The sequence below is a fragment of the Vitis vinifera genome, chromosome 15 (assembly GCF_030704535.1).
Source record: "Vitis vinifera cultivar Pinot Noir 40024 chromosome 15, ASM3070453v1".
NCBI lineage: Eukaryota > Viridiplantae > Streptophyta > Magnoliopsida > Vitales > Vitaceae > Vitis > Vitis vinifera.
The window spans coordinates 11173562-11201342 of NC_081819.1; the positions used below are offsets into that span (position 1 = coordinate 11173562).

At 36.1% G+C, this 27781-nt stretch overlaps 1 protein-coding gene across 2 annotated transcripts in view; it reads left to right on the forward strand.

Annotated features, from left to right (window-relative positions):
• The window catches only part of LOC100263739 (3-hydroxyisobutyryl-CoA hydrolase 1), a 105441-nt gene extending 85735 nt beyond the window's left edge, over positions 1–19706 (forward strand). For both annotated transcript variants that reach the window (XM_002264149.4, XM_019225672.2), the window contains exons 10-14: positions 11011–11071; positions 16330–16428; positions 18925–19026; positions 19106–19147; positions 19277–19706. In XM_002264149.4, coding sequence (XP_002264185.1) covers positions 11011–11071; positions 16330–16428; positions 18925–19026; positions 19106–19147; positions 19277–19414 — 442 coding nt within the window. In that variant the 3' untranslated portion in view covers positions 19415–19706. The remainder of the gene's footprint in view (positions 1–11010; positions 11072–16329; positions 16429–18924; positions 19027–19105; positions 19148–19276) is intronic.
• The last annotated feature ends 8075 nt before the right edge of the window (positions 19707–27781 follow it).

The following is a 27781-nucleotide window of genomic DNA, read 5'->3' on the forward strand; positions in this document are numbered from 1 at the left end:
AGTACTGAGACTACTAGTAAAGTATTCCTTTGCATTATCTGACTTGAGGACTTGAATTTTGGAATTGAATTGATTTTGAACCATAAGATTGAAGGTTTGAAAAATGTGCCCGACCTCTGACTTTTCTTTCATAAGGAAAACCCATGTTACCCGTGTATGATCATCAACGAATGTCACAAACCATCGAGTGCCAGAAATATTTTTTATCCGAGAGGGACCCCACACATCACTATGTACTAGAGAGAAAACAGTCGAAGGTTTGTATGGGATTTGAGGATATACTGTTCGAGTATGCTTTGCAAACTGACAAATTTCACAGTGATAAGATGCTGGATTTTTATTGATAAATAATTTGGGAAACAATTTTGCAAGGTAAACAAAGCTAGGATGACCAAGGCGATAGTGTAACATTATAATCTCACTATCTTTATTGACCTTAGAATTTGACACAGAATTGAAAGACTCTAACATACTATGAGACTGTACGCAACTTGCTTGAGAGACTTGGTTTGAGAATTGGCCACATGAGAGGAGGTAGAGCCCGGAACACAGTTCAGCACTGCCAATCATCTTCCCCGATTTCAAGTCCTGAAAAACACACGAGTTTGGATAGAATTTAGTAACACATTGGAGATCACGGGCCAATTTGCTAATGGACAAAATATTACAATCCAAGTTTGGAACATGGAGGACAGAGTCAAGATATAAGTCTTTAGTAAGTTTTATAGAACCTGTCCCGACAATTTTTTACTTTGAACCATCAGCAATATGGACGGATGAATGACCATTACTTGGCTTGTAATTTTGAAGAATGGCAACATCTCCTGTCATGTGATCAGAAGCACCTGTGTCCACTATCCACGGCTTCATTCCTCCTCGATTAGCAGTGAGGGCTATCCCGGTAGTACTGCCACTGCCAACTTGGCTTAATAGTTTCTGTAGCATCTCCATCTGCTCTTTGTTGAATGGACTCGGCTCGGGAACAGATGTGCTCTCAGAGTTGGCAGCCACATGTGCTCTGCCATCTCTGTCAGACCGTGGCTTTGGTTTCCAATCAGCCGGTTTGCCATGAAGCTTCCAGCAAGCCTCCTTATAATGGTCTGGTTTCTTACAATAATCACACCAAGGTCTATCCCGTTTCTGACGATCTCCACTACTACTATTAAATGACCGAGCAGCAAGGGCAAAGGCATCCAATGTTGGGGCAGGTTGCTCTTTGGATCCCATCATCACTTTCTTTCTACTTTCTTCACGCCTAACCTCTGAAAAAGCCTCCCTGAGACTTGGAAGGGGTTTAATGCCCATGATTCGGCCTCTAACATCATCCAATTCCCTGTTTAGTCCTAGGAAAAACTTGAACAGTCTCTTTTGTTCCACAATTTTCCTGTATGTTGCTGCATCATCCGAACATTTCCATGAGTGAGTCTCGAATAAGTCAAGTTGCTGCCAATACCTTGTGAGTGTGTTGTAATACTGAGTAATTGACTGCTCTCCTTGGCGGAAGTCATGTAGGGCTAATTCAACCTGAAAAAGTTCTGAAGTATTTTCAGAACTTGAGTAAGTTTCTTTGGTTGCATCCCAAATGTCCTTTGCAGTCCTAAACAGCAAAAAATTTTCACCTATGTCATTGTTCATGGAATTGATAAGCCATGACATGATCATGCTGTTTTCAATCTTCCACTTCCTGAAACCCGATTTTGTAGTTTCTGGCATAGCTGCTTCTCCAGTGAGGTACTCATCCTTTCCTTTACCGCAAATGAACAGCAACACAGATTGTGACCACTGTAAATAGTTATGACCATTTAATTTGTGTCCTGTGATGAGAATAGGAGAGGAATCACTGCCACCAAGGTTTGGAATTTCAGATCTGCCCCCTGATTCTGGTGACGTGACGTTGGATACTTGTGATGATGCCATTCCGTATTTTGTCATGGACTGGAAAGGTAGAAGAACACTTCCCAAGGCACGTGCAGGGATTGGAGTTGAGAAAAAATAGTCGGAGGACGTCGGAAAAATTGATCGGAGGGCCCGTGGAGGCAAAAGAACCCCAAAAGAGGCACGTGCAGGGCTCGGATGGCAGAAACAGGTAAGAAGGGTGGCTGGAGGAGGAAGCGCGTCGCCGGAAAGTGGCTCACGCGCCCTCACGCGCCGGCGCGTGAGATGCAGTGGCCGGCCGGAAAAACGCGCGTGGATGCTTTTCTGGCTCCGGTGCTTTGGGAAAAATTGGAGATCTCCTCCAGGCGGTCCTTGCGGTGTAGAAAAAAACCATCGTCGGAAAGTTCGCCGGAAAAGTTGCCGACGGTGAATGTTTTCTGACGACGATTCGACCGACCGGAAAGCGTTTTCTCCCTTAGCTCTGAGAACAGGGACTGATGACCGGAATGAGAGATGGCCAGAGAGAGATGGTCGGATTGAGAGATGGCCAGAGAGATTTGACCGAAATAAATGATGGCCTGAATAAGAGGTGGCCAGAAGGGATTAGGGTTTCAGAAAACTGGCTTTGATACCATGAAGAATTTCTGAATTCCTTTATTGATTTTTTAGGTACACACCATACATATATATATACACAAATGACTGAATAAGAAGATATCAATCTGGCTTGATTCTCTCCTAAAATTAGGAAACTGAATCATCCTATATGATCTCTCCTTTTTTATTCCTAAAACAACTTTCCTAAATTAAGAACCCTAACTTTGAATGCCAAATTTCAACATTTTTATTTCCCCACAATTGCACCGAAAAGAAAGAAAAGAAAAGAAAGGAAAGAGTATAACCAATTAGTTAGGGCCTTGAGCTGAAAAAATTGCAAAACTTTCACAAGGAAAGTTCTGACTCTCTTTCTTCCCCTGGGAATCTGAACTTGTTTCCCTGCACAATCGAGGAGCAATATGAAAAGACTAGGCTTATTAGCAATCAAAGAAATAAAAAAGTACAAGGAATTGTTCTTGAACTTTCCAGCTGACTTTTCCACTTTAAGTTTCCACTTATCATCAGACCTCTTTCCTTTTTTTTTTGGTACATGACTTGAAAACAGTTTTAGGAAAGATTTTCTTTGCAAGTTTTGTTCACATGCAATTTAGATTGCATCCTCTATGGCATTGAAGAGAAAAGCGGCTAACAAGAGGCAATTTGCCACCTCAAACCTTGTCAATGTGTAGCAATATTAGATCACTGCCAAGTTATATGATGGGCTTGGTGTTCTGCTTGTACTTAGGAACTGATCATGGTTTGTTTCATCTCATCCCGTGCTCTAACATTTCCAAATCCTTCTTTTTTGTCAAGTCATTGTTGCTTAATCCTGCTCATACACAATGGATGTTAAATAAAATTCTGATCTTTTCAATCCATTTCGTCTCTAATTATTTTAGAAAATAAAATAAAATTTCATTGAAAATGTTTTAAATTTTTGATTAAAAATTAAGACCTTTTGGTATGGAAATTATTGAAATATTGAAAACTTTTGTTTCTTAAAATGTGCTTTAGGTGGATTCGTAATTATAGGTTAAAATCCTTAATTATACTTGCAACTTGATTCTTTTAAAATCCTCCCTTAGTCTACTTGACTATCAGAAGTCAAGATTATTTGAAGGTGGTTAGAGGCGAAGATAAGTGGTTCGAGGTTGTGGATGGATATAGTTGAATCAATTGAGTTTTTCAAATTCTAGTTGTCTTGATTAAATTTTATAGTAGAAGATCCTAAGGTGTTTGAAGGGTGTTATTTTTTTAACTAAGGGGTCTTTTTTGCTTTATTTATAATCGATCTAATCTTAAGTATGACCAGTCCTTAAGAACTGACAATGGGCAGTTTTATATATGTATTTATTTGTCCAAATCAAAATTTTCTTGATCAATATAAAATAAATCTCTGAATTTATTATGATTGAATCGCAACTATTGGATTGATCTACAAGTCCCACTATTTAGACCCAAATTTCCAAATTATAGTTCAAGGGAAACACAAGAGTCTTAAGACACCCCCTTTGAGCTCCTCATTCTTTCTAAACTGGGAATACTTGTTTCCAAAGAAAAGCTACCTTATTTTGAGCTATGAAAATTGGTTTTATTGGGGTTTCTTTTCAAAAAACAGGTTGATTCAATTTGTTTGTCCATTTCTTATCTCATTATTGTATTTAGATGGGGGTAAAATTCATTTTCTTCTTTATTGGGCACTAAGAAGTGGTTGAGATCAAGCTTGGTGGTGACTCCGAGTGTGTTCCTGATGTCAAAATATTGTGTGAATGGCCGAATACCTTGGCCTTGAGTTTTGTATATTATATATAGACTTTACAAGGATGCTATACATGGAAAACAAAAAAAACCAATTAAATTCCCGCATGATTCTAGCCCTATACATGTAAACTATAATCTATCAAATAATATATGCTAACTGTACAGAATAATAAATGGAAAAATAAGGAAACAATTGTGGGCTAAAATAAGGAAAGAAGTGTGGACAGCAAAGCTGTCCTTTGACAGCCCCCCTCAAATTGATGCAGGTTGATCAACAAGCATCAATTTGCTACTTAGCAAGCAATGTTGATGACGAGGGAGAGCCTTGGTGAAGATATCAACAATTTGTAAGTCAGTGGAAATATGTAGAAGAGTGATAACACGAGCTTCATAGGCTTCACAGATAGAGTGACAATCCACTTCAATATGCTTTGTGCGGTCATGATAGACAGGATTGGCCGTGATCTGAATAACACTTGTATTATTGGCATGTAGAGGTGTAGGATCAGTCTCAGAAAAATCTAACTCCGCAAGCAAACCTCGAAGCCAAATGATTTCAGAACAAGCAAGAGACATCGCCCAGTACTCAAATTTCGTAGATGACTTAGAGACTCTGTCTTGCTTCTTACTTTTCCAAGAGATCAATGCATCACCTAAGAACACACACCAACCAATGATGGAGCGACGGGTATCCGCACAACCAGCCCAATCAGCATCACTATAAGCAACAAGGCGAGTAGAATTGCCTGCAGGGAAGAACAAGCCACAAGTAGAAGTGCCTTGAACATAGCGTATGATCCTACAGACAACAGCCAAATGAAGATGACGAGGAGTCTGAAGGAACTGGCTGACTTGCTGTACAGAAAAAGAAATGTCAGGTCTAGTAATGGTGAGATAAACAAGGCTACCCACCAACTTCTTGTATAAACTGGGATCAGCAAGTAAGTCGCTCTCCTCTTTGCGAAGCTTGACATTTAATTCCATGGGAATATCAACAGAAGTAGCCCCTTGTAGACCAGCTGTAGCCACCAAGTCACTCGCATACTTATGTTGATTGAGGGAAATACCAGAGGGACTATGATGCACCTCAAGACCAAGAAAATATGTGAGAGACCCAAGATCTTTCATATGAAAGGACTCGAAGAGATGAGTTTTGAGCTAACCAAGTAAAGCAGGATCGGAACCAGTGATCACAATATCATCAACATAAACCAAAAGAACAACAATACCCATGTCTGATTTCTGAAGAAACAAGGAAGTGTCATACTTGCTCTACTTGAATGAAAATTGTAATAAAGTGGTGTGGAATTTATCAAACCAGGCCCTCGGAGCTTGTTTGAGACCATAAAGAGAGCGACGAAGCTTACACACATGTGAAGTCGGAGAGGGAAACAATCCCGGGGGTGGCTTCATATAAATACACTCTTTAAGATCCCTATGAAGAAAAACATTTTTTACATCCATATGATGTAGTGGCCAATCACTGGAAGCAACAAGAGCTAGAATCGTACGAATAGTAGTCATTTTAGCCACAGGAGCAAAGGTCTCTTCATAATTGACACCATATTCCTGATTATTCCCAAGTGCAACAAGCCGAGCTTTGTAACGATCCAAACTTCCATCATATCGGACCTTGACTGAGTAAACCCATTTGCAACCCAGAGGAACAATAGTGGGAGGACAGGGCTCAATGTCCCAAGTGTGATTGGCCTCTGGAGCGGCAATTTCTTCCTGCATAGCTTGTCGCTAACAATCATGCTTGGCAGCATGTGAGTAGCATGTGGGAATATCAAAATTGGACAATGTAGCAGTAAGGGCTGAAATAGAATTGCCAGAACTGGAAGAGGGAAATCCATACCTATTCGGAGGTACAGACACTCGAGGAGAGCGACGTACTAAAGGTGTTGGAGGTGCTGCAATTGACTGAATCTAGAGCGTGGTAGGATCAGATATCGGGTGAGCCAATGAAAGAGACTGTGGGCAGGAGCGTCTCGTATACACAATACCTGGTTGAAAGTGAGAACTGATTGGATGAAGATCTGAGAACTGTTGCTCAAAGGAGGGGAGGACCATAGTAGAAGAGGATACAGGAAAGAAATGTTGATTTTCAAAGAAAATAACATTCCAAGAATTACGTGTACGATGTAATGTAGGATCATAGCAAACAAATCCCTTTTGACACATTATATCCCAAGAAAGCACATCGAACAGATTGAGCAGATAATTTATATCGCTCATGAGGAGGTAAATGAACAAAGCATACACAACAAAAAATACGAAGGTAATCATAACTAGGTTGCTTAGCAAATAAGCGGAAATAGGGAGACTCCATATGTAGGACTTGAGAAGGTAAACGATTAATCAAGTGAGTAGCAGTTTTTAGAGCCTCTACCCAAAACATGGATGGAACAGAAGATTCTAACAAAAGAGTACGTACCACATCTAGGAGATGACGATTTTTGCGTTCGGCAACTCCATTTTGTTGAGGAGTAGAGGAACATGAACGATGATGAATAATACCCTTAGAAGCCAAGAATGCTTGAAACTCAGTAGACAAATACTCACCACCGGAATCTGTGCGTAATGTCTTAATAAAGGTAGAAAATTGATTGTCAACATACGCTAAAAACTCAGTGAAAGTACGAAAGACCTCAGATTTAGAGCGAAGAAAGTAGACCCAAGTAAATTTGCTATGATCATCAATGAAAGTCACATAATATTTAAATTTCTCATGTGAACTAACCGGGGAAGGTCCCCAAACATCACTATGAATAAGATCAAAGCAGTGAGATGCTCTACTTGCATGCAAAGGGAAGGGAAGAGTTTTACTTTTACCAAGTCTGCAAGAATCACACTCAAGAGATAAAGAAGAACGATCCTTATTACCAGGTAAATCAAAGTTCAATACATGAGATAAGATCTAAGTATTGGGATGGCCTAAACAACAATGTCACACCATACTAAGATTTGAAACATTATTAAAAGCAAAAGACTTAATAGAAGAAAGTGGAGAAAAATCTAGAATAGGTAAAAATAGTGGAAACAAGCGCCTCACTTTAGGTCCCTTCGCGATCGGCTCCCCCATTACCTGGTCCTGCACAACACAACCATTACTAGAAAAATTAACAGCACAATTGTTATCAACTAATTGGCCAACAGAAAGCATCGCCGATAGCAGCTATGGGCAAAGAGTTGCCATTGGTAGTCTGAATGGAAGATTGACCAGCGTAGGGCCGAACATGACACAAAGTGGTGGGATTATTAGTCATGTGATTAGAGGCCCCCGAGTCCACGTACCAGAGTTTAGTAGAATTTTTACCTTGGAACCCCATTGCTGATAATGCTGAAATTAACATCCGTTGCACCATTTCTGGGGTGCAGTAATCTGGTGCAGGAGGTGCAGGAACAGAGCACACAGCTAAAGGAGAGTCGTGTGTTGCAGAAGTTGCTACAGGAGGGATAATAACCGAAGTCTGAAATGCTTGGGCCTGACGATTCTGAGGGTGAATATGACATTCTTTGATAATATGACCCTTCTTCTTGCAATAAGAACAAAACTTCTTAGGACAAGTGGCAGCAATATGCCCATATTCCTTGCAGTAGAAACACTGCAAGTTTTTAGAATGCATAGGTGGTCCGCGTCCTTGGGCAGCATAAGCTACAGTTGCCGTCCCGGAACTACCATGAGATTGCTCCAGAATAGCTTGAGTACTAAGGCGTTGCTCTTCACGAAGTAACTCACCAAAACAAATATCAAGAGAGGGAACAGGAGATCTGTTCAGTAAAGAGGAGAGGACAAATTCATATTCCGGACGTAGTTTCATAAGAAACCAATCATGCCGGGTAGTCACGTGAATAGTCTGAATAGTTGAGAGAGCGGTAATAGGAACATCCGCTGTAACCAAATCAGCATATTCATGCCAAAGAGTCAGAAATGCCGAGTAGCAGTCTTGGATGGAAAGACTATCATGTTGAAACATGGCAATCGCATGTTCTAACTAAAAACGACGAGCATCGTTATCCTGATGATAAACTTTCTTCAAGTAAGCCCACAGATTGAACAGAGCGATGGGGCCGCAAGTGGGTGACAATATGAGGCTCCACTGAACCAAGAAGCCAAGACATGATGCATGCATCAAGCACAGCCCATGAAGGAAAGGACCCAACATCCTGAGATTTGTCAAAAGTGGATGGTTTTTCAACATCCGTGCCATCAATATGACCCCAAAGGTCTTTTCCCTTGAGAAAAAGTTCAAACTGAAAAGCCTAGGTAGAATAATTTGTGCCTGTAAACTTAACACATACAGGTGCGGAATCCATAGAAAATAAATAGAACCCGAGACAAAAGGATAGACCAAAAAAAATCCCAGAAGAAAATTGACCCACGACAACCACAGAAATACCGAGAAAAATGGTTGTGGTTGGGTGCAGCACGGATCAACACAGACTTGACCGAAAGACACGAGAGGCACCTCCGAAACCGAGAAGACAGAAAAGAATTTGAGGGAAGAAAAATTAGCAACCTTACTCTGATACCATGTCAAAATATTGTGTGAATGGCCAAATACCTTGGCCTTGAGTTTTGTATATTATATATAGACTTTACAAGGATGCTATATATGGAAAGCAAATAAAAGCAAATAAATTCCCGCATGATTCTAGCCCTATACATGTAAACTATAATCTGTCAAATAATGTATGCTAACTATACAGAATAATAAATAGAGAAATAAGGAAAGAAGTGTGGACAACAAAGCTATCCTTTGACACCTGAAGCTGTATGGCTGAAGTTGGAAGGTGCTCATCAAGTAGTTCGGAAGAGGATTGGTGGACTTGAACCAAGCAATACCTTGTATTCAACTGTTCTTTTTGTAGTGGAATTTTTCAGTTGCTTGTAGACCCGTGATTTTTTAATCTCTTCGGAGATTTTTCACGTTAAATCCTTGTGTCATTGCCTCCTTCTTTCTGTTTCTTCACTTCATTAATTCTATCGACTTATCTATGCTTGTGAAGTTAAAACTGTTAAAACAGTTTGGGTTGTTGATTATATTGGTTGAATCTTATCAACTGTGCTTAGGAAAGTGTTGAAAGGATTGGTTGGGTATTCTAATATTTGATGGTTCTTGTTGCAAGGTTAAATTGGTCTTGATTTGGGAGTGTTGATTTATTTGCATGTGATTTGCATTGTTGAAACTGTTGGAAAAGTGATGGTGCATCCATCCTTGCAAGTGTTTTAATTGTTTGCTGAAAATATTAGAAGACAAAAATAGAGAAAAATCAGGTGAATGACAGCCTTTCATTGGGAACCATCTCTAAGTTGGAATTCATTCTCCCCTCTCTAGGTGTAATCGATAGCTAAGATTCATCTACATAGGCTTTTAAAATTATTAAAATTGCTTGAACTTGGGTTTATGACTTTTACTACTAAAAATATTTTTCACTAAATTTGAAACTTGCTTTACTAAAATGAAGCTGGACAGCCTGGAAAAGAACTAAAAGATCTCAAATTGACTAGCAGCTATAGCTATTGGCATTACATTTTCTCAAAAATAGCAAAGGAATGGTCTGTAGTTCATTTTCAAGTCATTCTTGATGGCCTTCTGGTACTGTGAAAAGGCTTCAGGCATTAATAAAATCTCTTTGTTGGGACGGTGAGACTCTAGTGCAGTTTCCATACCTGGTTAGAGAAGATATATTCTATATGGAAACCAGAGCCAACAAAGGTGTGAAAGGAATTTTGGGCCATGGGACCTGCCAGCTCCATTGGGCCATCTATGGGTTCCTGTATCCAGCCAGCTACATGAAGAGAAAAGGAATGAGGACTGACTACCAACAAACCTGTTTTCTAAGGTTGATCAATAATTCAAGTTTAGCATATCAGAGTTTCAAAAATTGTTTGGGTGGTGTTTTTTTTTTCTTTTCTTTTTGTTCTTTCTTACATTGTAGTGTTGACCCCTTATTTTATTTTAAATTGGAGGGAATTCTAATTAGTATATGGTCATTTTGATGTAGGAAAACCCTAGGGTGGTTTTCTATAATCAAATAGGCAAGCTAGGACATCACAATTCAAAATTTCAGGAGAGGAACTGTGGTTGAAGGTTGGTAGCAGGGAAAAAGAAAATAGAAAACAGAAAAAAGTTAAAAACCTTAGAGTTGTACTAAGGCCTTTAAGGAGTCTTACCTTCAGAGAAATAATGGAAGCTTGCCATTGGAAATTGTGAAGTGTACAGAAAAATTCATATTATTCATCATTAGTGTTGCTTTATAAAAATTAGTCTTATTTATAGGTTTTAGAAAAACCTTAAAAACTCAATAAAACCAAGAAAAAGGAAATATAACTTGTATAGTAACTTATTAGGACTCTTATTTCTTTCCTAAAAGTTCTAAATCTTCCAAATAAAGATTTTTTTTTTTTTTAAGTCGGAACTTTCCTTTTAGAGTCTAATATAGAAGACTTTCTAAATTCTAAAAACCACTCTAATAGAAACATGTAGAAAAAGAAAAACTTTTATAAAAGAATGTTTACAAACATAGGAACTGCTTTAAAGGAGAAATTTCCAGTAAAAGATTTTCCAAATTCTAAGAAAGACTCAAATTCCAACTACATGTTAATCATGAGTCTTAAGAAACTAAAGATCTGAAAATGTTCCCTTTTCTCCTTTTTCTTGGACAGACCTTGGAGATTCATTCTCATCATGGTTATTATGTTTTTCTTTTCAAGGCAACACCTTGCTTTGGTTCTTCATATTGTCATTTTCAGTAATTACTTCTCTGCAGGTTGGCTGTTATTAATAAGTGCTTTTCTCGGAGAACAATCGAGGAAATTTTGTCTACCCTTGTAAGTTGGTCTGATGGAATTCTCTATATGAAAATTTTAATTTGTTATACCGTTTAGTGTTTTTATATATATATGTATGTATGTATGTATGTATGTTGTTGAGAGAGAGAGAGAGAGAAAAGGAGAAAAACCTTATTTTCATTCATCTAATCTCTACTTACAATTGAGAGATATATATATACAAGGCTAGGAGTCTTAACTACCATACATGTGACCTATATTAACAAGGAAAGATAGTATACTATACATACATTATATTCAACATATGTATAAAGAAATTTTGAGGGAACAAAATACTTTTTTTTTTTTTTTTTTAATTTTCTCTCTACATCAAATTGATACTTGCATCAATATTTATACATGAATGGTTAAGATCATCCGCCTTAGAAAAGGGAAATCTAATCCTTGATTTTTGGAGAAGGTCTCTCATAAAATTAGGAAATAAAATTAGAATAGGAAACAATTGTATGTTGTACAACTGTGTAGAGCAATTGTATACATGGTTGTTCCTTTCAGGTTTCCACACTTCCCCTCAAGCTGGGTTGTAAATGTTAATCATTCCTACATGGATGTCAAGTCTTCAAAGTGAGTTCTAGAAAGCGCCTTGGTAAGAATGTTTGCTGTCTAGAGAGTTGTTGGAGTGTAAAACAATGAAATCGTCCCTTCTTCTATCCTCTCCTTAATAAAATGACGATCTATTTCCACATGCTTTGTCCGATCATGATGAATCAGGTTCTTAATGATACTTATAGCAACTTGATTGTCACAAAACATCTTCATAGAATCTTCTACTGGAATTTCAGCTCGTTTCGGAGTATCTTTGACCACATTCCTTCACAAATTCCATGTGTCATTGCTCTAAATTCTGCTTCTACATTGCTCCAAGCTACAATAGATTGTTTCTTGCTTCACCAAGTAACCAAATTCCCCCATACATAGGTGCAATATTCTGAGGTTGATCTTTAACCAGTTATGGAGCCAACCTAGTTTGCATTTGAAAAAATTTCAATGTTTCTCTTCTGTGTTTTTTTTTAAATAGAATCCCATTCCTAGAGTCATTTTGTGATATCTTAGAATACGATACACAACTTTCATATGTTCCTCAGTTGGATTGTTCATGAATTGACTGACCACATTGACTAAAAAAGCAATGTCTGGTCTTATATGAGCAAGATAGATGAGTTTCCCCACAAGTCTTTGATATCTCCTTTTATCCACTGGAGCACTTCTTTTGACTATTCCTTGTTTAGTAGTGTATTTCATAGGTGTGTCTACAGGTTTATAACCAAACATTCCAATCTCCTTTAGCAAGTTTAGGAATACTTACATTGGGAGACAGCAATATCCATTTTTGATCTAGCAATTTCCATCCCAAGAAAATATTTAAGGTTCCCAGGTCTATAATTTTGAACTCATGGGTAAGAAAACTCTTGAGCTTGCCTATTTCTTTATCATGATTTGGAGTGGGAGACTTGGAGCAATAGAGATAGGATTAGAGTTGTGAACAAGGTAATAAGACTAATTTTCAAAGAATGTCACATCCATGAAGGTGTAAAACTTTTTTGTGATGAGGGAGTAACACTTATAACCCTTTTGGTTTGGAGAATATCCTAGGAAAATACGCTTAGTGGTCTAGGATCAAGCTTCCTTTGATGCTGTTAGGGAATGTGAACAAAGGTTGAGCAACCAAGGATGAAAATATCGGTAATTACGGATATATTGGTACTTCCATTTTATGGATATATCGAAGATATATCAATGGATATTTTGACACAAAATATAGGTGAACCTAAAATTGATCAAAACTTATAAAAATGTAAGAAAAAACTCTTAAAAATAAAATTAGAAGTATAATAGATATTTTAAAGTTGTTTTGTTCAAAAATTTGATACATGTATGATATAATTTATCATATTTGATAATAATATTGTATGCGCGGATAAAAAAATATGCATTTTATAAGTGTACATTTATTATTAAATTATGTCAAATATTATTTGACATAATATTGTGATATTTGATTATAATATGTTTAATTAAAAAATATATTTAATATTAAAATTAAATTTATAATCCATTTAATTCAATTGTATTAAATGATATAAAATAAATAATGATATATGCATGATTTTTAATATTTAATTAATATATTAATGAAATTAAAAATACTATAAAGAAAATTATCACAATAAATTTATATTTTTGGTGATTAATTATAATTAATTTGTTCTTTAAAACATTCTCTTAATATTATGTTTATATAATGGGTTTTTGTATATATAAATTTAGTGTCAAATATATAACAAGGGGCAAACTTGCCCTAGTGGTTGGTTTAACGACTAGTGAACGTTTTGGTCGGGGTTTGATTCCCCTCAGCAACATAAAATTTGAAATTTTTTGAAGTTTGACCGCCCATCCTGCATTGACCGGTCAAAATATCACCGAAATATCGGCGAAAAATCGATGAAATTACTGATAAATTGTCAAAATATCGAGGTATAGATATTTCTTCCCTATATATCGTGTCGAGATCCACCAATACACAATATTTCAGCGATATATCGCCTAAATATCGCGATATTTTAATCCTTGTGAGCAACTAAATACCTTCAATGGAATGGAGGAAATGAGCCAAGTCCTTGGGTATGATTTAAGAAAGACTTTGCACGGTGTATGAAAACTCAAGCCATGAGAAGGCATTCTATTGATGAGATAGTCTGCAGTAAATACAGCTTCTCCCCAAAAATTCTTTAGGACATGGGAGGAGAGTATAAGAGCCCTTACAACTTCTAACAAGTCTCTATTCTTTCTCTCAACTATCCCATTTTGTTGAAGAATATCAATGCAAGAACTTTGATGAACCATACCTTCTTTTAATAAGAATTCCCCTTGGATAGAATTGAAATAATCTCTTGCATTGTTAGTTTTCAACACTTGTATTTTGGCATGGAATTGGGTTTGGATCATGTTATAAAAATTCTTGAAAATTTGACCCACTTTTGATTTTTCTTTCATCAACAATATCCAAGAAATTCTAGTATGATCATCTATAATGGACACAAACCATCTAGTCCCTATTATGTTCTTTATCTTAGATGGCCCCCAAACATCACTATGTATCATGGAAAAAGGATGAAATGGTTTGTTTGGTTGAATTGGATAGGGCTTGCAAACATGCTTGGATAATTGACAAATTTCACACTAAAAAACATCTGAACTTTTAGTAAATAATGATGGAAAGAGTTTTTTGAGATACATGAAACTATGATGTCCTGAACGATAGTGTCATAACATAACATCACTATCTTTATTACAACTAAAGAAAGAAAGAGACCATTTTTCACTAACTGTCAGTCGAGGTTGTCTTTCAATATAATCAATCACTCTAAAGATATAGAGTCCCGAACACACCTCAGTATTGCCAATCGCCTTCCCAAAATTCAAGGTTTAGGAAAAATTTAGTAACACAATTCTTTTCTTGAGTAATTTTACTAATGGACAACAGATTGCAATCCAAATTTGGAACTAAAAGAACAAAGTCAAGAGTTAGGTCCTTAGAGATGACAACAAAACTTTTACCGACCACCTTTGAGAGAGAACCATCAGTTATATGAACCGTATAATCCCCAGAACAAGGTGTATAATTTTGAAAAATTGTAGTATCTCCAATCATGTGATCAAAAGCTCCTGAGTCAACAATCCAAGGACTCAAATTTTCCTTTTTTACTTTCAAGGCAGCAATAAAATTACCTTTCTGGGCTAAGGATCCAGACCCAACGATAGAATTGGAGGAATTTTCCCCTTGTTGGGATTCTTTGAACATTTTTTGCAACAATTCCAATTGCTCTTTGCTAAATGAACTAGAATTAGGTGGTGCTAGGTTGTCCTCAATGGTGACATTGTGTCCTCAGCTTTCTCTATCATTTTGAGGACATGACAACTTCCAATCCGCTGGTTTCCCATGGATTTTCCAGCTCCTGTCCATGGTGTGACCTGGTTTTCGGCAATGATCATACAAAGATCTCCCTTTTCTTGGTCAAGTTTTGTTAGAAGAATTGGGAGGACCCTGAGCCACTAGGGCTGAACCCTCAGTGACAAGTTGGTTGGTTGGTTTGTGACCACAACATGACTTTCTTTCTACTTTCTTCTCAGCTCACTTCTGAGGTAACTTCTTGGATGTTGGGTAAAGGTTTAGTTCTCAATATTCTGCCTCGAACTTCATCCAAATTTTTGTTCAGTCCTAATAAAAATTTGTAGATCTGTTTCTTCTCAACGATCTTGTATTTGATTTCATCCATTGGGGGGTCCCATTTGGTGGCTTCAAACATGTCCATCCGTTGCCAAGAGTGAGTTAAAAGACTGAAATATTGAGTGATAGACAACTCAACTTGGCATAAATCACGGATGATCCCTTCTATTTCAAATGCCTTTGTTGTGTCTTTTGTATCAAAATAAGTCTCCCTTACTACTTCCCAGATTTCTTGTGTTGTTTCATAGAATATAAAATTTTCCCCTATGTATTGTTCATCGAGTTAATTAACCAAGACAACCATATTATTCTCAGCCTTCCATCCTTTGAATTTCAGATCTTCTTTTGTAGGTTGAGGCATTGCACTGGTGAGGTAGTTATCCTTCCCTCTACCATATATGAACATTATGATTGCATGGGACCATTGAAGATGGTTTTGCCCATCCAGTTTGTGTCCAGTAATGAGAAGAGCAGCACCATTTGATCCTCCTTTGTTGCTTGGAATAGGAGCTTCTTGAGTGGAGGTGACTTCCGAGTTTGAGGAATCCTTCTTGATAGTCATTCTGTATTGGGTCATAGACAGATTGAATGGTTTAGAATTAGCTTTGATACCATGAAGAATGTTCGAGGGAAATATATGTATATTTTCCCCTCTACTTCAAACTGATTCTTGCATCAATAATTATACAATAATGGCTGAGATCATCTGTCTTAGAAAAAAGAAATTTAATCCTTGATTTTAGGAGAATAATTCTCATAAAATCAAGAAATAAAATTAAAATAGGAAACAACTGAATGCAATACAGCTGTGTGGTACAGCTGTGCAGAACAGCTGTATGCACAGTTGTTCCTTTTGGGTTTTCACAATGTATGCATATGTAAATGTATATAACTCAGTTCTTATTGCTTCAGCTGCATGTTATTATCCTCTTTTACCTTTAGTGTGTGGAACTTGGCCTTGGATGGACGTTATTATTTCTTAACCAGATTCTTATTTCCTCTGACACAGGAGAGAGAAGCTGTAAATAGCGCTGATAATTGGATCTCTGCAACAATTCAATCTCTGCAGAAGGCATCCCCAACAAGTCTTAAAATCTCTCTCAGATCGGTATGGATGTATGATGCCTTTGTTAACACTTCTTTTTCTCTAATGGGAATTGATTACTTCAGTACTAAATGTTATAGTATTGTAGAGAATTAATAATCTAATATGAAATCCAGAAATCATCAAGATTTCTTTGAAATAGTAAGAAAAGTGTTCTATGTTATCTAGTTGCAAAAGGTGCACATTAGATTTTGGGCTTTGGTTAAAAAAAGTTAAGACCAACAAAACTGTAACAGTTTCTCTTAAGTGATCTCAATTTGACTTGGCAAAGCCTTAAATACCAACCACTTGGGTCCCAGCACAGAAAAAGATTTTTATAATTAACTCCATCTAGGGCAATATCCTGTCATTTTCCATAGGTCATTTTTTTCTTTTCTCATCCCCTCAAGCCTTATTCTTTTTTTCTGTATAATTATTTTCCTTGTAATCCTTCAAGTTGAGAATCAAATCATATACCATCGGTTGATGTCTGTCATCAGTAACAAAAGCGAAAACAAGTGGAGAATGGTAAGAAAGATTCAAGTAGAGGAGATTATAAATGGTTCCAAATGGTTGAATTTCAATGCCTTCGATGGTATATGTGTACACTGGTAAGTAATTTCTGCAGATGAATTTATTAAGAACAGAGAAAAATAAGTATCATGAAAGAATTTTCTTTGTTCTCCAGCAGAGATGTCCAATGAATTATGGTGCTAAGCTTTTGGTAATTCTCATCCTAAGTTGTGTGTACATAAACCTGCATGTTTGAGATGGAATGTTTGGAACTATATTTACATTTATCATCAAGATGCATAGCAACCTCTCAAGTTTCTAGTTCATCTAATAGGGTTGCAAGGGTTGGTTTAGACAACCAATGTTGATGGTGGTTAGGTAATATAATCTGCAAGGTTATTCCAGGTTTCCAGCTAATGATGAAGACAAAATGGTAAACAGTTGTACATGAAGTGTTGCTATGGATCAACCGTTAGTGACCTAATGGGCTGATCCACCTATTTCTGGTTTTGCTCTTAATCTATAGAATTTTGCTGTTAGAGTATGATATACAAAGTGGGCCCAAATCCTACTATTTGAAGCTTTGAAGAAAATTGATTACTCAATAGTTTCTTTGGGAGATTTTTTACTTCAAACCATGGAATGAGAATATTAAGATCATTGTTAGAAGGTGCCATGCCGCTCCATCTACTTAGTAGAAATCTTTGAAAATTCTTAGTGGAACTTGAACATAGATCTTAGCAGTGCAAATCAGGTTTCAACAATTATTTGAACTTCATCATCAAGTTTTATAATCTTGGTCAGGATTGTAGAATCTTCTGAATCTTGATCTTGTATTATGGATTTCAATCTAAATCTGTCACAGAATCTCCATAAGACTATTATGTAATGGAATAAGGATAGAGTTGATAGAATTAAGATTTGACTTGATTATGACAAGTCAACGATTTTTTGTTCTATTTTTTTAAGTGACATTTACTATTGTGAATTTGTGTATACTTTTTGTTGAAGTTGAACATGTCTGATGTATAGGGTGAAAACTATAAAACTATACACACTGATGAGTATATATGTGCTACAGTTTAAATGAAGAACCTTATATTTGGATACTGGTGTGTCATAAAATGTTCATTTCTTGAGGTAGAAATACTGTTAAAGTTGGCATTGAAAGAGAAACACAAAGCAAGTTGGCACACTCACTGGTTCCTCTTGGAAGATATATGAAAATTTTGGACCTATATTGGGTATATTTCATGAATTTCTCACTGACAAGGCAATCAAGAGAGTAAATATAAGAAATATAAATAATTTTTTGCAAAGAGGTGATATTAGGACAAAAAGATGTCCCCTTGCACTTTTACAAGGACCCCAAAATAGATGAATATTAGTAATATTTCCTGATTTTTTCAATTTTTGTCCTTGGATGCATCAACATCTATGGGCTCTAAAATATGATTTTTTTTCTTTTTTTCTTTTTTATCTATTACCATTAATACTAAGCTTACAATACATTGATAGTCCAAAAACTTTGTCACCTGGTGAATAGGGGATAGGAACAAAAACTAATTTCATAAGTTCTTACGTTCTCAGAAGACATGAGCTCTACATATATTTATTGAAAATGGAAGAGCGTATTTGTCTTGTTGAAGAAGAGGTAAGGCCTTTTAAGCATGCTACCTAGACAGATTTTGCTGCTTATGATGTGGGAATAAAGGTTTCTTGTCTAAGAGCCAAATGTTGCTTTTAGAATGGTAAGCATGGGAAGGCAAGGTAGTTGTCTAAGTGGAGTAGCGGCCTTTGTTGTATAATACAAATGGAAAGATATACATATTTGGGAACAAAAATAGAATACCTATGAATGGTTTAACAGTGACCATCTGAAACTGGGAAACTGAGTTCCTTAATATGGTATGTTTATAAACACAATCTAGAAACCACCTGATGAAAAGCTTGTTTTGAGCTTTCAAATATTGCAACTTATAGTTTGCTCTGCTCCTGCAACTCCAGATCAGAGAAGGAAGACTCCAAGATGTAGGTCAATGCCTCACCCGCGAGTACAGAATGGTTTGTCATGTCCTGCAAGGAGAAGTCAGCAAAGATTTCTTTGAGGTTGTCAGCTGATTCAGTTCTTCAATTTTTTCATATCTATGTTCTTGTAAATGACCCTGAACACAACCTTTAAATGCAGGGTTGCAGGGCTATACTGTTGGACAAGGATAAGAATCCAAAGGTTATTCTGACATTCTGTTTGTTGATCCCTGCATCTTGGATCATCATGTTGTCCATAGCATACTTCATCACTAAAGTTGGGCATCTTTTATTTTTAAATTTTTTCTTGTTTGGTTCCTTTCTTTTTCAGTGGGAGCCTTCCAGATTGGAGCAAATCAATGAAAGTATGGTAGAGCAATACTTCTCCAAGGTAGATGATGAAGAGTGGGAAGACCTAAAGCTGCCTGCTAAGTTCACCTTCTCTGCATCTTTACTTGCAAAGCTTTAAATAAGAAAGCTGCATAATAGAGAACATCGATTTTACATTGCTACCTTTAGTGCTTTTGCGCCTTCCCAACCCCTTGTTATAAACCGAAAGTTGCTTGGCTATTCACTTGGGACCCTCATGAACTCACTGGCTAGTCAGTTTGCTCAGCTATGGCTCCTCAGCTTGTAATAAGGTGAATAGCTGCTCAACATGTAATATGAAGAAAAAAAAAACAGAACGTATTCCAAATGGAAATGTCTGCAAAATGTTGAGGTGGATTTTCCAATAATGAATATCATCCCTTTTTTTTTTCCTTTTTGGGGTTGTGCTATTTTAGAGTTGCCCATTTATTATAATGGAAAGAATAGGGTTTATATTTTCTAAAAGTAACATATCTAAGGAAATTCTTTTGATAACTATTTCTGGAAAGGGAAATTATATTTGCATCTACCTATTTAATGAACGTTTTTAAAATATAAATGCCCCTTGTGGAAATTCCCAAACTACCCTTCAACACAAAAACACATCCATTTCCTTCTTCATTCCTTCTCTTCTAATCTCTCTATAGCCATAGCAAAATTTTGAAAAAAAGTTGTGTTTTTCACCAATGAATGAGCAAATAATCATATTCAATTATGGTCCAAGTATAGGGGTATGGTTTTCATAATTCTTTGTTTTTGTATTTCCTATTGCATTTTTAGAGTTGGAAAGAGGTCTTGCGATTGAAGTTTGAAGTTCCAAGATCGAACATTTTTTAATTGTCTAACATTATACTTCCAAACTTTTCAATAATTTTTAGAACTGTACATTTGAACACTCTTTTAGGTGGTTACCTTCAAACGTAAAGTTATGAACATTCAAAGGATGTCCAAAGGTACAATTTTGAACACTTGTATGAGTGTTCAACACTGTATAGCCGAACAACCTCTTTTATCTTAAATAATAAATAAATTATTGATTTTTTAATATAGGATGATGTATCTATACCAGAATCTCCAATGATAGCCTACACAATTGTCTTCACAATGGATATCATCCATTATAGTAGGGAAGCATTTGATCGAATGAATAAGAGAAACTATAAAAGAAATTGAATGGTTATTATAATTGGTAAAAGAAAGAAGGGGTGAATTTATAGACAAAAATTGGAATTACTTTTACTTAGGTTCATTGAAGCCTATATTGAATATGAGAGTGTCCATTTGCTCTTAAGAGTGAAGTTGTCAATTAATGATGATTGGATATTGGTTTTTAGATGTGGAAGACATAACCACAATCGGGCACAATATCTTAAAGGGCATTCTTTTGTTAGTTGTTTAAGTCAATAAAAAATGAGTATGTTGAGTTGAAATGTTAAAAAGCAACATTAAGCTTGAAGAGATATTGAATAGTTTGAAGCAAAGAGATTAGCTTATTATAGCATGTTGAAGACAATATACAACGCAAGATATAGACATAAAGTAAATGAATATGGTGATGGATGACAAATACAATAGTTGATGCACAAATTGGAGTGGAACTACATCAAATGGCATAAAAGTGATGCACACAATGACTGTATTATAGACTTGATGTTCGCAGACCCAATATCCATTGATTTATTGTTGGCATTTCCAATGGTATTGATCATGGATTGTACCTACAAGACAAATAGATATTGAATGACTTTGATTGAGATAGTTAATGTAACATCAATATATAAGACATTTGCTTTTACATTTGCATATCTTGGGGGCGAAAAAAGGTAACCACACATGGGCCCTATAAAATTTGAGAAGTTTGATGCATGAAGACTTCCTTCCAAGAGTAGTTATCATTGATAGGGAACTTGCTCTTATGAATGCATTATATGATGTGTCCTCAACCTCCTCACATCTTTTATGTAGATGGCATATATCAAAAAAAATTTCTCACAAACTATAAGAAACAATTTTAGTCAAAGGTAAGGTGAGAAGCTTTTATTTTCATGTGGAAATTAAAGAGGCATATGAGTACTATCTTGGTTCCTTTGAGGGACAAAACCAAAATTACATAGAAGCAACTAAATATTACTCAATTCAATGGTTACTTCCATACAAAAAGAACTTTGTAGTAGTTTGGGTAAATAAAGTCATGCATTTCAATAATACTACAACAAATAGGTATACTCATTTATGACCTTTTTTTTTTCTTCTACATAATGTATTTTGACATGTATATTAAGTTCAAATGTTCTTCACTATTAAACAAGGCCAAAAGTTCACATGTCAAGTTGAAGAGATAATTGGGCACATCTCAAGATGATTTTGAGAGTTCTTGGGTCAAAATCCATGCCATGTTAGAGTTGCAATACATTGAAATAAATACATCATTTAAGATGAGTCTAATTAGAGTCTCTAACACGTGAATTAAGAGGAAGTATTTCCAAAGTTGCCCTCAGTATTCTTGTTAATGAAGGAAAAAAAATCTAAAATGTTAGAGTGAATGTATCCACTTGTGGATGTGTGTATAGATGGACTTAGTGACTTCTTTGTGCATAAGAGATATTTTTTCTATAAGATTAAAGGTCGATCAATCCTTTAGCATCAATAGACACTCATTAGAGGAAATTCCATTTGGTTCCTATTAAACACCAAGATACAAGGGAGATGAGTTATGAAACTATTATTGAACACTTCCATAAATGGTTTCTAAGTGTTAATATAACCGATAGGTAACAAATGTGAAAGAATGTGATGGAAATATCTACTCCAGAAATCACATCTATGATAACCCTCATGAAAATTTAAAGTCAAAAGAGTAACTAACATCTTCAAAGAAGAATGATTCATCTACTTGTAAGGATCCATCTTCATTTGAGTATGTGAGGGCAACATGGTATGAGGAAGCGATTATTGATACTACGTCATCAAAACAAAAGAGAAGGCTGAAGGATGTAATCAAATGATCATGTAGGACTGGTGAGTACATTTCTACATTTCCAAAATGTTTACGGCCTTATATTGTTTGTGTAAAATATGAGGGTGGATGGTGATTGTTATTGAGTTATAGCTTCTATTTTAGGCATGGATGAAGATGGTTGGCCATAGGTTAGGCAAGAAATTTTTAGGAGTTACCTACTTATTATATAGAGTATGATGAGTTATTTCAAGATAACTTGAAAGTTAATGAGCTCTTTCATTCCCTGAAATTTTTTATGGTCTTGTTTTGGTTGATAAATAGATGATAGCTTCTTAATACATCGTTGTGCTTGTCCACATATCGATGCATCAATGCCTAATGTTCCTTCTTCGATCAATGCCATTGTCTATACTGATTCGTGCCCAGTCGGGTCTTTTAATCAAAAACATTTATAAATCCTATGACCTCATACTAGCGTAGCAAAGCTACTATGGTATAACAGTTCTAGGGTCGAACTATGGGATGGGTTTTCATTCTACCAGTGATAGACTCAAGATTAGAAATTGAATCTAATGACTTCCTTTGTCAAAAACTTAAAGTTTAAAAGAAAATAAAATTTGTTTTGAAAGTGGTGTTTGAAATTAAACTAACATAAAACTAGGTAAAAATGGAAGAAAGAAAGTCTCCCAGAGCTAAGGGTTGCTAGGATCAAATTCAGAATGCAAAGTGGAAATTCCGGATTTCTCATCTAGTATTGGGGACAACAACATAAAGGATGGTTGTTTCCCGAACCGGTATAGGTTTAACAATGAAGATTTAATCCATAAAAAGTCAATAGAAATGGTAGTCAAGTTCCATTAATGGCTTGAGACACTATGGGTCTTCACCTTGAGCCACTTTCCAATGGCTCGTACATGATAACTAATGGTCTGATATGAATCCAGCAATAAGTATCCACAGAGACCTAAAGCTTAACATGTATTGGCCATTCAAAGTGATTCTAAGGGATTTAAAGCAATACTTTAGATTTAAAAGCCATTTATGAACTCCAACTACCTGTATTTAATGCACGAGAGTTTTCCACTTTAGCATCTGGACTTTTCACCTAGCTTCCTTCACTCCAAGAAACCAAAAGTTTAGCCTCTCATCCTCTGGGAAAACATCCTCAGAGGTTGTTTGGCTTCCAAGAAAAAGAAAATAGTAGAGAGAAAAGGAAAGCAAAGAGAGCCCTGTATTTTACTAAGTGTAAAACATAACATATGTTTCGAGAGATGATTTCCACCCCTCTTATAGTCTTTACAAAGCAAAGCCTGTGATTGGCTAATTACAGGGATAAGAAAGGAATTTACATCAAAAAATACAAAAGAAAAGATCTAATGTGGAGTCGGCAAAACAGAGGAGATTTCGCACCAAAGACGCATGGGCTGGTGCAAAATTCGCACATGCATGGGCTGTTGTGCGAAATTCGTACATGCATGGGTTGTTGTGCAAAATTTGCACTTGCTTGGGCTGTTGTGCGAAATTCGCACATGCATGGGCTGTTGTGCAAAATTCGCACATGCATGGTTGGTTGTGCGAAATTCGCACATGCATGGTGTAGTTGTCTTCCGAAGGCCATATCTTCCTCATTTCAGCTCCAAATCGTACACGGTTTGAAGCGTTGGATTCTTGACTTCCTGAGCTTTGAAATGGTATATAGCATGTAGAAAATTTACTTCGAGAAGTGCTCCAAAAGTGCGAAGGAAGGCTGCAGCTACTGTCCTCTGTTTTCTTCACTCTGTTTTCCTCTTTGCTTCTCTCCTTTACTTGGCTTGTCTTAATGATCCAAAAAGCTGTCAAAACACTAAAACTAGCCACAAATATGATTAGAAGTCATTGCTAGGTCCTTAACATGCCAATTGGAATAAAGATGGAGAACTACTACACAAAAGTGCTTAAAACATAATGAATTAAAAGCGCAAAATAGCACTTTTTGGGTAGTAATCATATACTTATGTGAAAGATTATATCAATTGGTTTTGTCAATAACAATCATTTTGGGGAGGTAATTTCATGAATATGATATGCTTTATTTACAATACTATAGTCTTACTTAACAAATTTATTTACTACATATGAAATGCTTGGTAGGTTTTGATGCAACTTAGAGCCCTAATTCCACCTATTGTAAGTAGTTAGTACTGGGAATACCGGATTGCTCCATTCCTTAGCCTTGGATCTAGTAGGGTGCATGATATCTACCCTAGGTTTCTCTAAATCTAAAACAATGGAAGATATGGCATAACTAAATAAATAAACATTATAGTAATTAGATCTAGAGAAAACAACAATATACCTTTGATTTGGATGTTCCCAGATTATTTCCAAGTTGATGAAGTAATAAAAAAAGAATCCAAAATCTCATAAAGCATTATATGGCTTGTGTACCCAATGTTCTTCCAACTAATCACACCTTACATGGTACCTAGCACAATAAAAATATGGTCTTCTCTCTAGAGGATGGCTAGGGTTTCCCTCTAAAGGCTCTCTCTAGAAGAAGACAAACAAAAGTTTGGAACCTTAACCCCTAAGAGGGTATTTACAGGGACTCTTTGTAGGCTCAAGTCCCTTGAGCCTAAATTAGCTTGGGTAACCTAATTCAGCCCACCTCAATCCTAATTAATTAATTAGTTTAATCTAGAAAGACAATTCATAAGATCTAGTGTAATGTTACACTTTTACCAAAATGCCCTTTTGCACATTTATGAACCTAAAACCTAAATCCCTCAAAACAAGCGTACCATAATAAACTGGGAGCTTGAGTCAGTACCATTGGGACCCATAGGAAAAATATTGGTTCCCTCATAATCTAATTTTAAAGTTGATTTAACATTTTATTAAAAATAATCAACTGCACTTCAGTATCCTATGTAATTACAACAAGGCAAAGCTCAAGTCCATGCCCTACTATCCACTATAGGTAGACCCCCATGAATTGGTATCCATAATCTAACAAGGTAGTGTTATCATTTATCAAGATTGCCTCTCCAATCCTTAAGTTACATATATACCTATTATGTAATCGATCGACATACTCTAACTCTAAGGAACATATGTCAAATTCCCACCTAGTGAAATGTTATGGCTATAGTCTTCTTGATCTCATATCTTTTGGATCACCCATAAGGTGCAAGTGGGTTTACAAGAGGAAAGAGGAAAGAGGATGAAAAGTTGAGGCTTTTAGGGCTAGGCATGTAGCAAAGGGTTATAGTAAAAAACCTGGTTTCAATTATGAGAAGACCTTCTCATTAGTAGCCATGCTCAAATCTATCATAACACTTTAATCCATTGCAACACATTTCGACTATGAGATATAGGAAATGGATGTTAAGACTACATTCTTGAATGAAAATCTTGATGAATGCATCTATATGATGTAACCAGACAGAAAAGAGTCAAGAACATATGGTATGTAAGTTGCATAAATCCATTTATGGATTAAAACAAGAATCCAAAAGGATTTGATAATCAATAATCAGATGCTTCACAAATCATCTATTCAAATTCGATCTTTGAATTGGACAAATTATTCAGCCACTCATGGAAAAAAAAAACATTTTGATAAGGTGTTCAAGTTCTTTGACTTTGATCAAAATGAAGATGTACTTTGTGTATATAAGAAGGTGCAAGGAAGCATGGTGGTTTTTATGGTCTTGTACGTTGATGACATTCTACTCATTGGTAATGATATAGGGTTATTGACATTAGTCAAGATCTGGTTGCCTACTTCGTTCCAGATGAAGGATCTAGGAAAAGTGTAGTATATTCTTAGGATTAAGGTCCTTAGAGACCACAAGAATAGGAAACTGGAGTTGTCTTAGGCTTCTTACATTAACAAGCTCTTGGTCAAGTATGTAATGTAAGATTCTAGGAAGGATTTCTTACATTTCAGGAATGGAATTCCTATTTCTCAGGAGTAATGTCCTAAGACACCTAAGGAGAAAGAATGTATGTAGGTAGTACCCTATGCTTTTGCGGTAGGTAACCTTATGTATGTGATGTTATGTGCTAAATCAAATGTTTGCTTTGTAGTAGGTATGGTGAGTAGATATCAATCAAATTTAAGCTTAGAACACCGGATAACTACCAAGCATATACTCAAGTATCTTAGGAGAATAAGGGATTATATGTTTGTGTTTTAGAATGATGAGTTAGTACTCAAAGGGCACACATATTCAAACTTTTAGTTTGATAAGGATTCTCGTAAGTTTACCTTTGATTTTGTTTTTACTTTTGATGGTGTTGTTGTTAATTGGAGAAGTGTGAAGCAATCTTGCATTGTTGACTCCACTATGGAAGCCAAATACATTGCAGCTTCTAAAGTAGCAAAGGAAGTTGTTTGACTTAGGAAGTTCCTCATGGGACTTGAGATTTTGCCTTTAGTTATACAAGCCATGATACTACTTTGTGACAATAGTAGGGTTGTGACACAATCTAAAGAACCAAGAAACCACCAAAAAAGTAAACATTTTGAGAGGAAGTACCACTTGATTCATGGGATAGTTCAGATGAGTGATATAGTGGTTGAGAAGATACCTTCTATCGATGAACCCTTTACCAAGACATTGATAGGAATAGTCTTTGATGGTTACAAGGATAGCATAACTATCAAATATGTACCTACTATGCTCTAAAGGCATGATGCTTTGAGGATTTCTAGCAGATTGTTAGGATAGAGCCCTTAAAAATATGGCATTATGTAATAAAATTTTAGATTTTATTATTTATTAATAAATTTCTAATTCACTTTTATTTATCTTAATTCCATGCATTATACCTTGTAAGCATTCTGACATGCATTTTTTACATTGTATGTGACTTGGGTGCATTAGAAGTTGATTCGTTCCCAATTGGTGTCTCAGTTGATTCATATCCTCTCAATGGTCCCTGACAGTGGTGCCATTTGATTCGTGTCCAACTGGTGTCCCTTGATTTTGGTCCTCAGAGAGTAATCAACAAAATTTATAACCTATTACACCATGAACTAGGGTAGCAAAGACAAAGCTACTATAGCATAGTGGCTCTAGGATCGTTCACTGGGATGGGTTTTCACTTCACAATTGATATTAATTCAAAGCTGAGTTGGTGCCTTTTCATTTCAAGGTTAGCTTTAAAAGAAAACATAAAGATGTTTGAATGAAAAAGGTTTGGTTTTAAACTAACCAAAAATAGTAATTGATTTTACTTACAAAGAAAAGTGTTTCTTAGAGTTTCAGATCACTAGACTCAGATTCCTCATACAAAAAGGGAGTTCTGATCACTTGTTTCTTTTCCTCGCATTGGGGATTTAACATATAGTTATTTCCCGAACCGGTGTTGTACAGATGCTTCCCATTAATGGGTTCAAACATTAAATCCCTCTCACTGATGCATCTTGCAATAGCTCATGCCTCTCACCTAGCATTTACCATTCAAGGTGATCTTTAACCTTGGATTACCCGTCAAAAGCTCGCAAGAGATAACTAATGG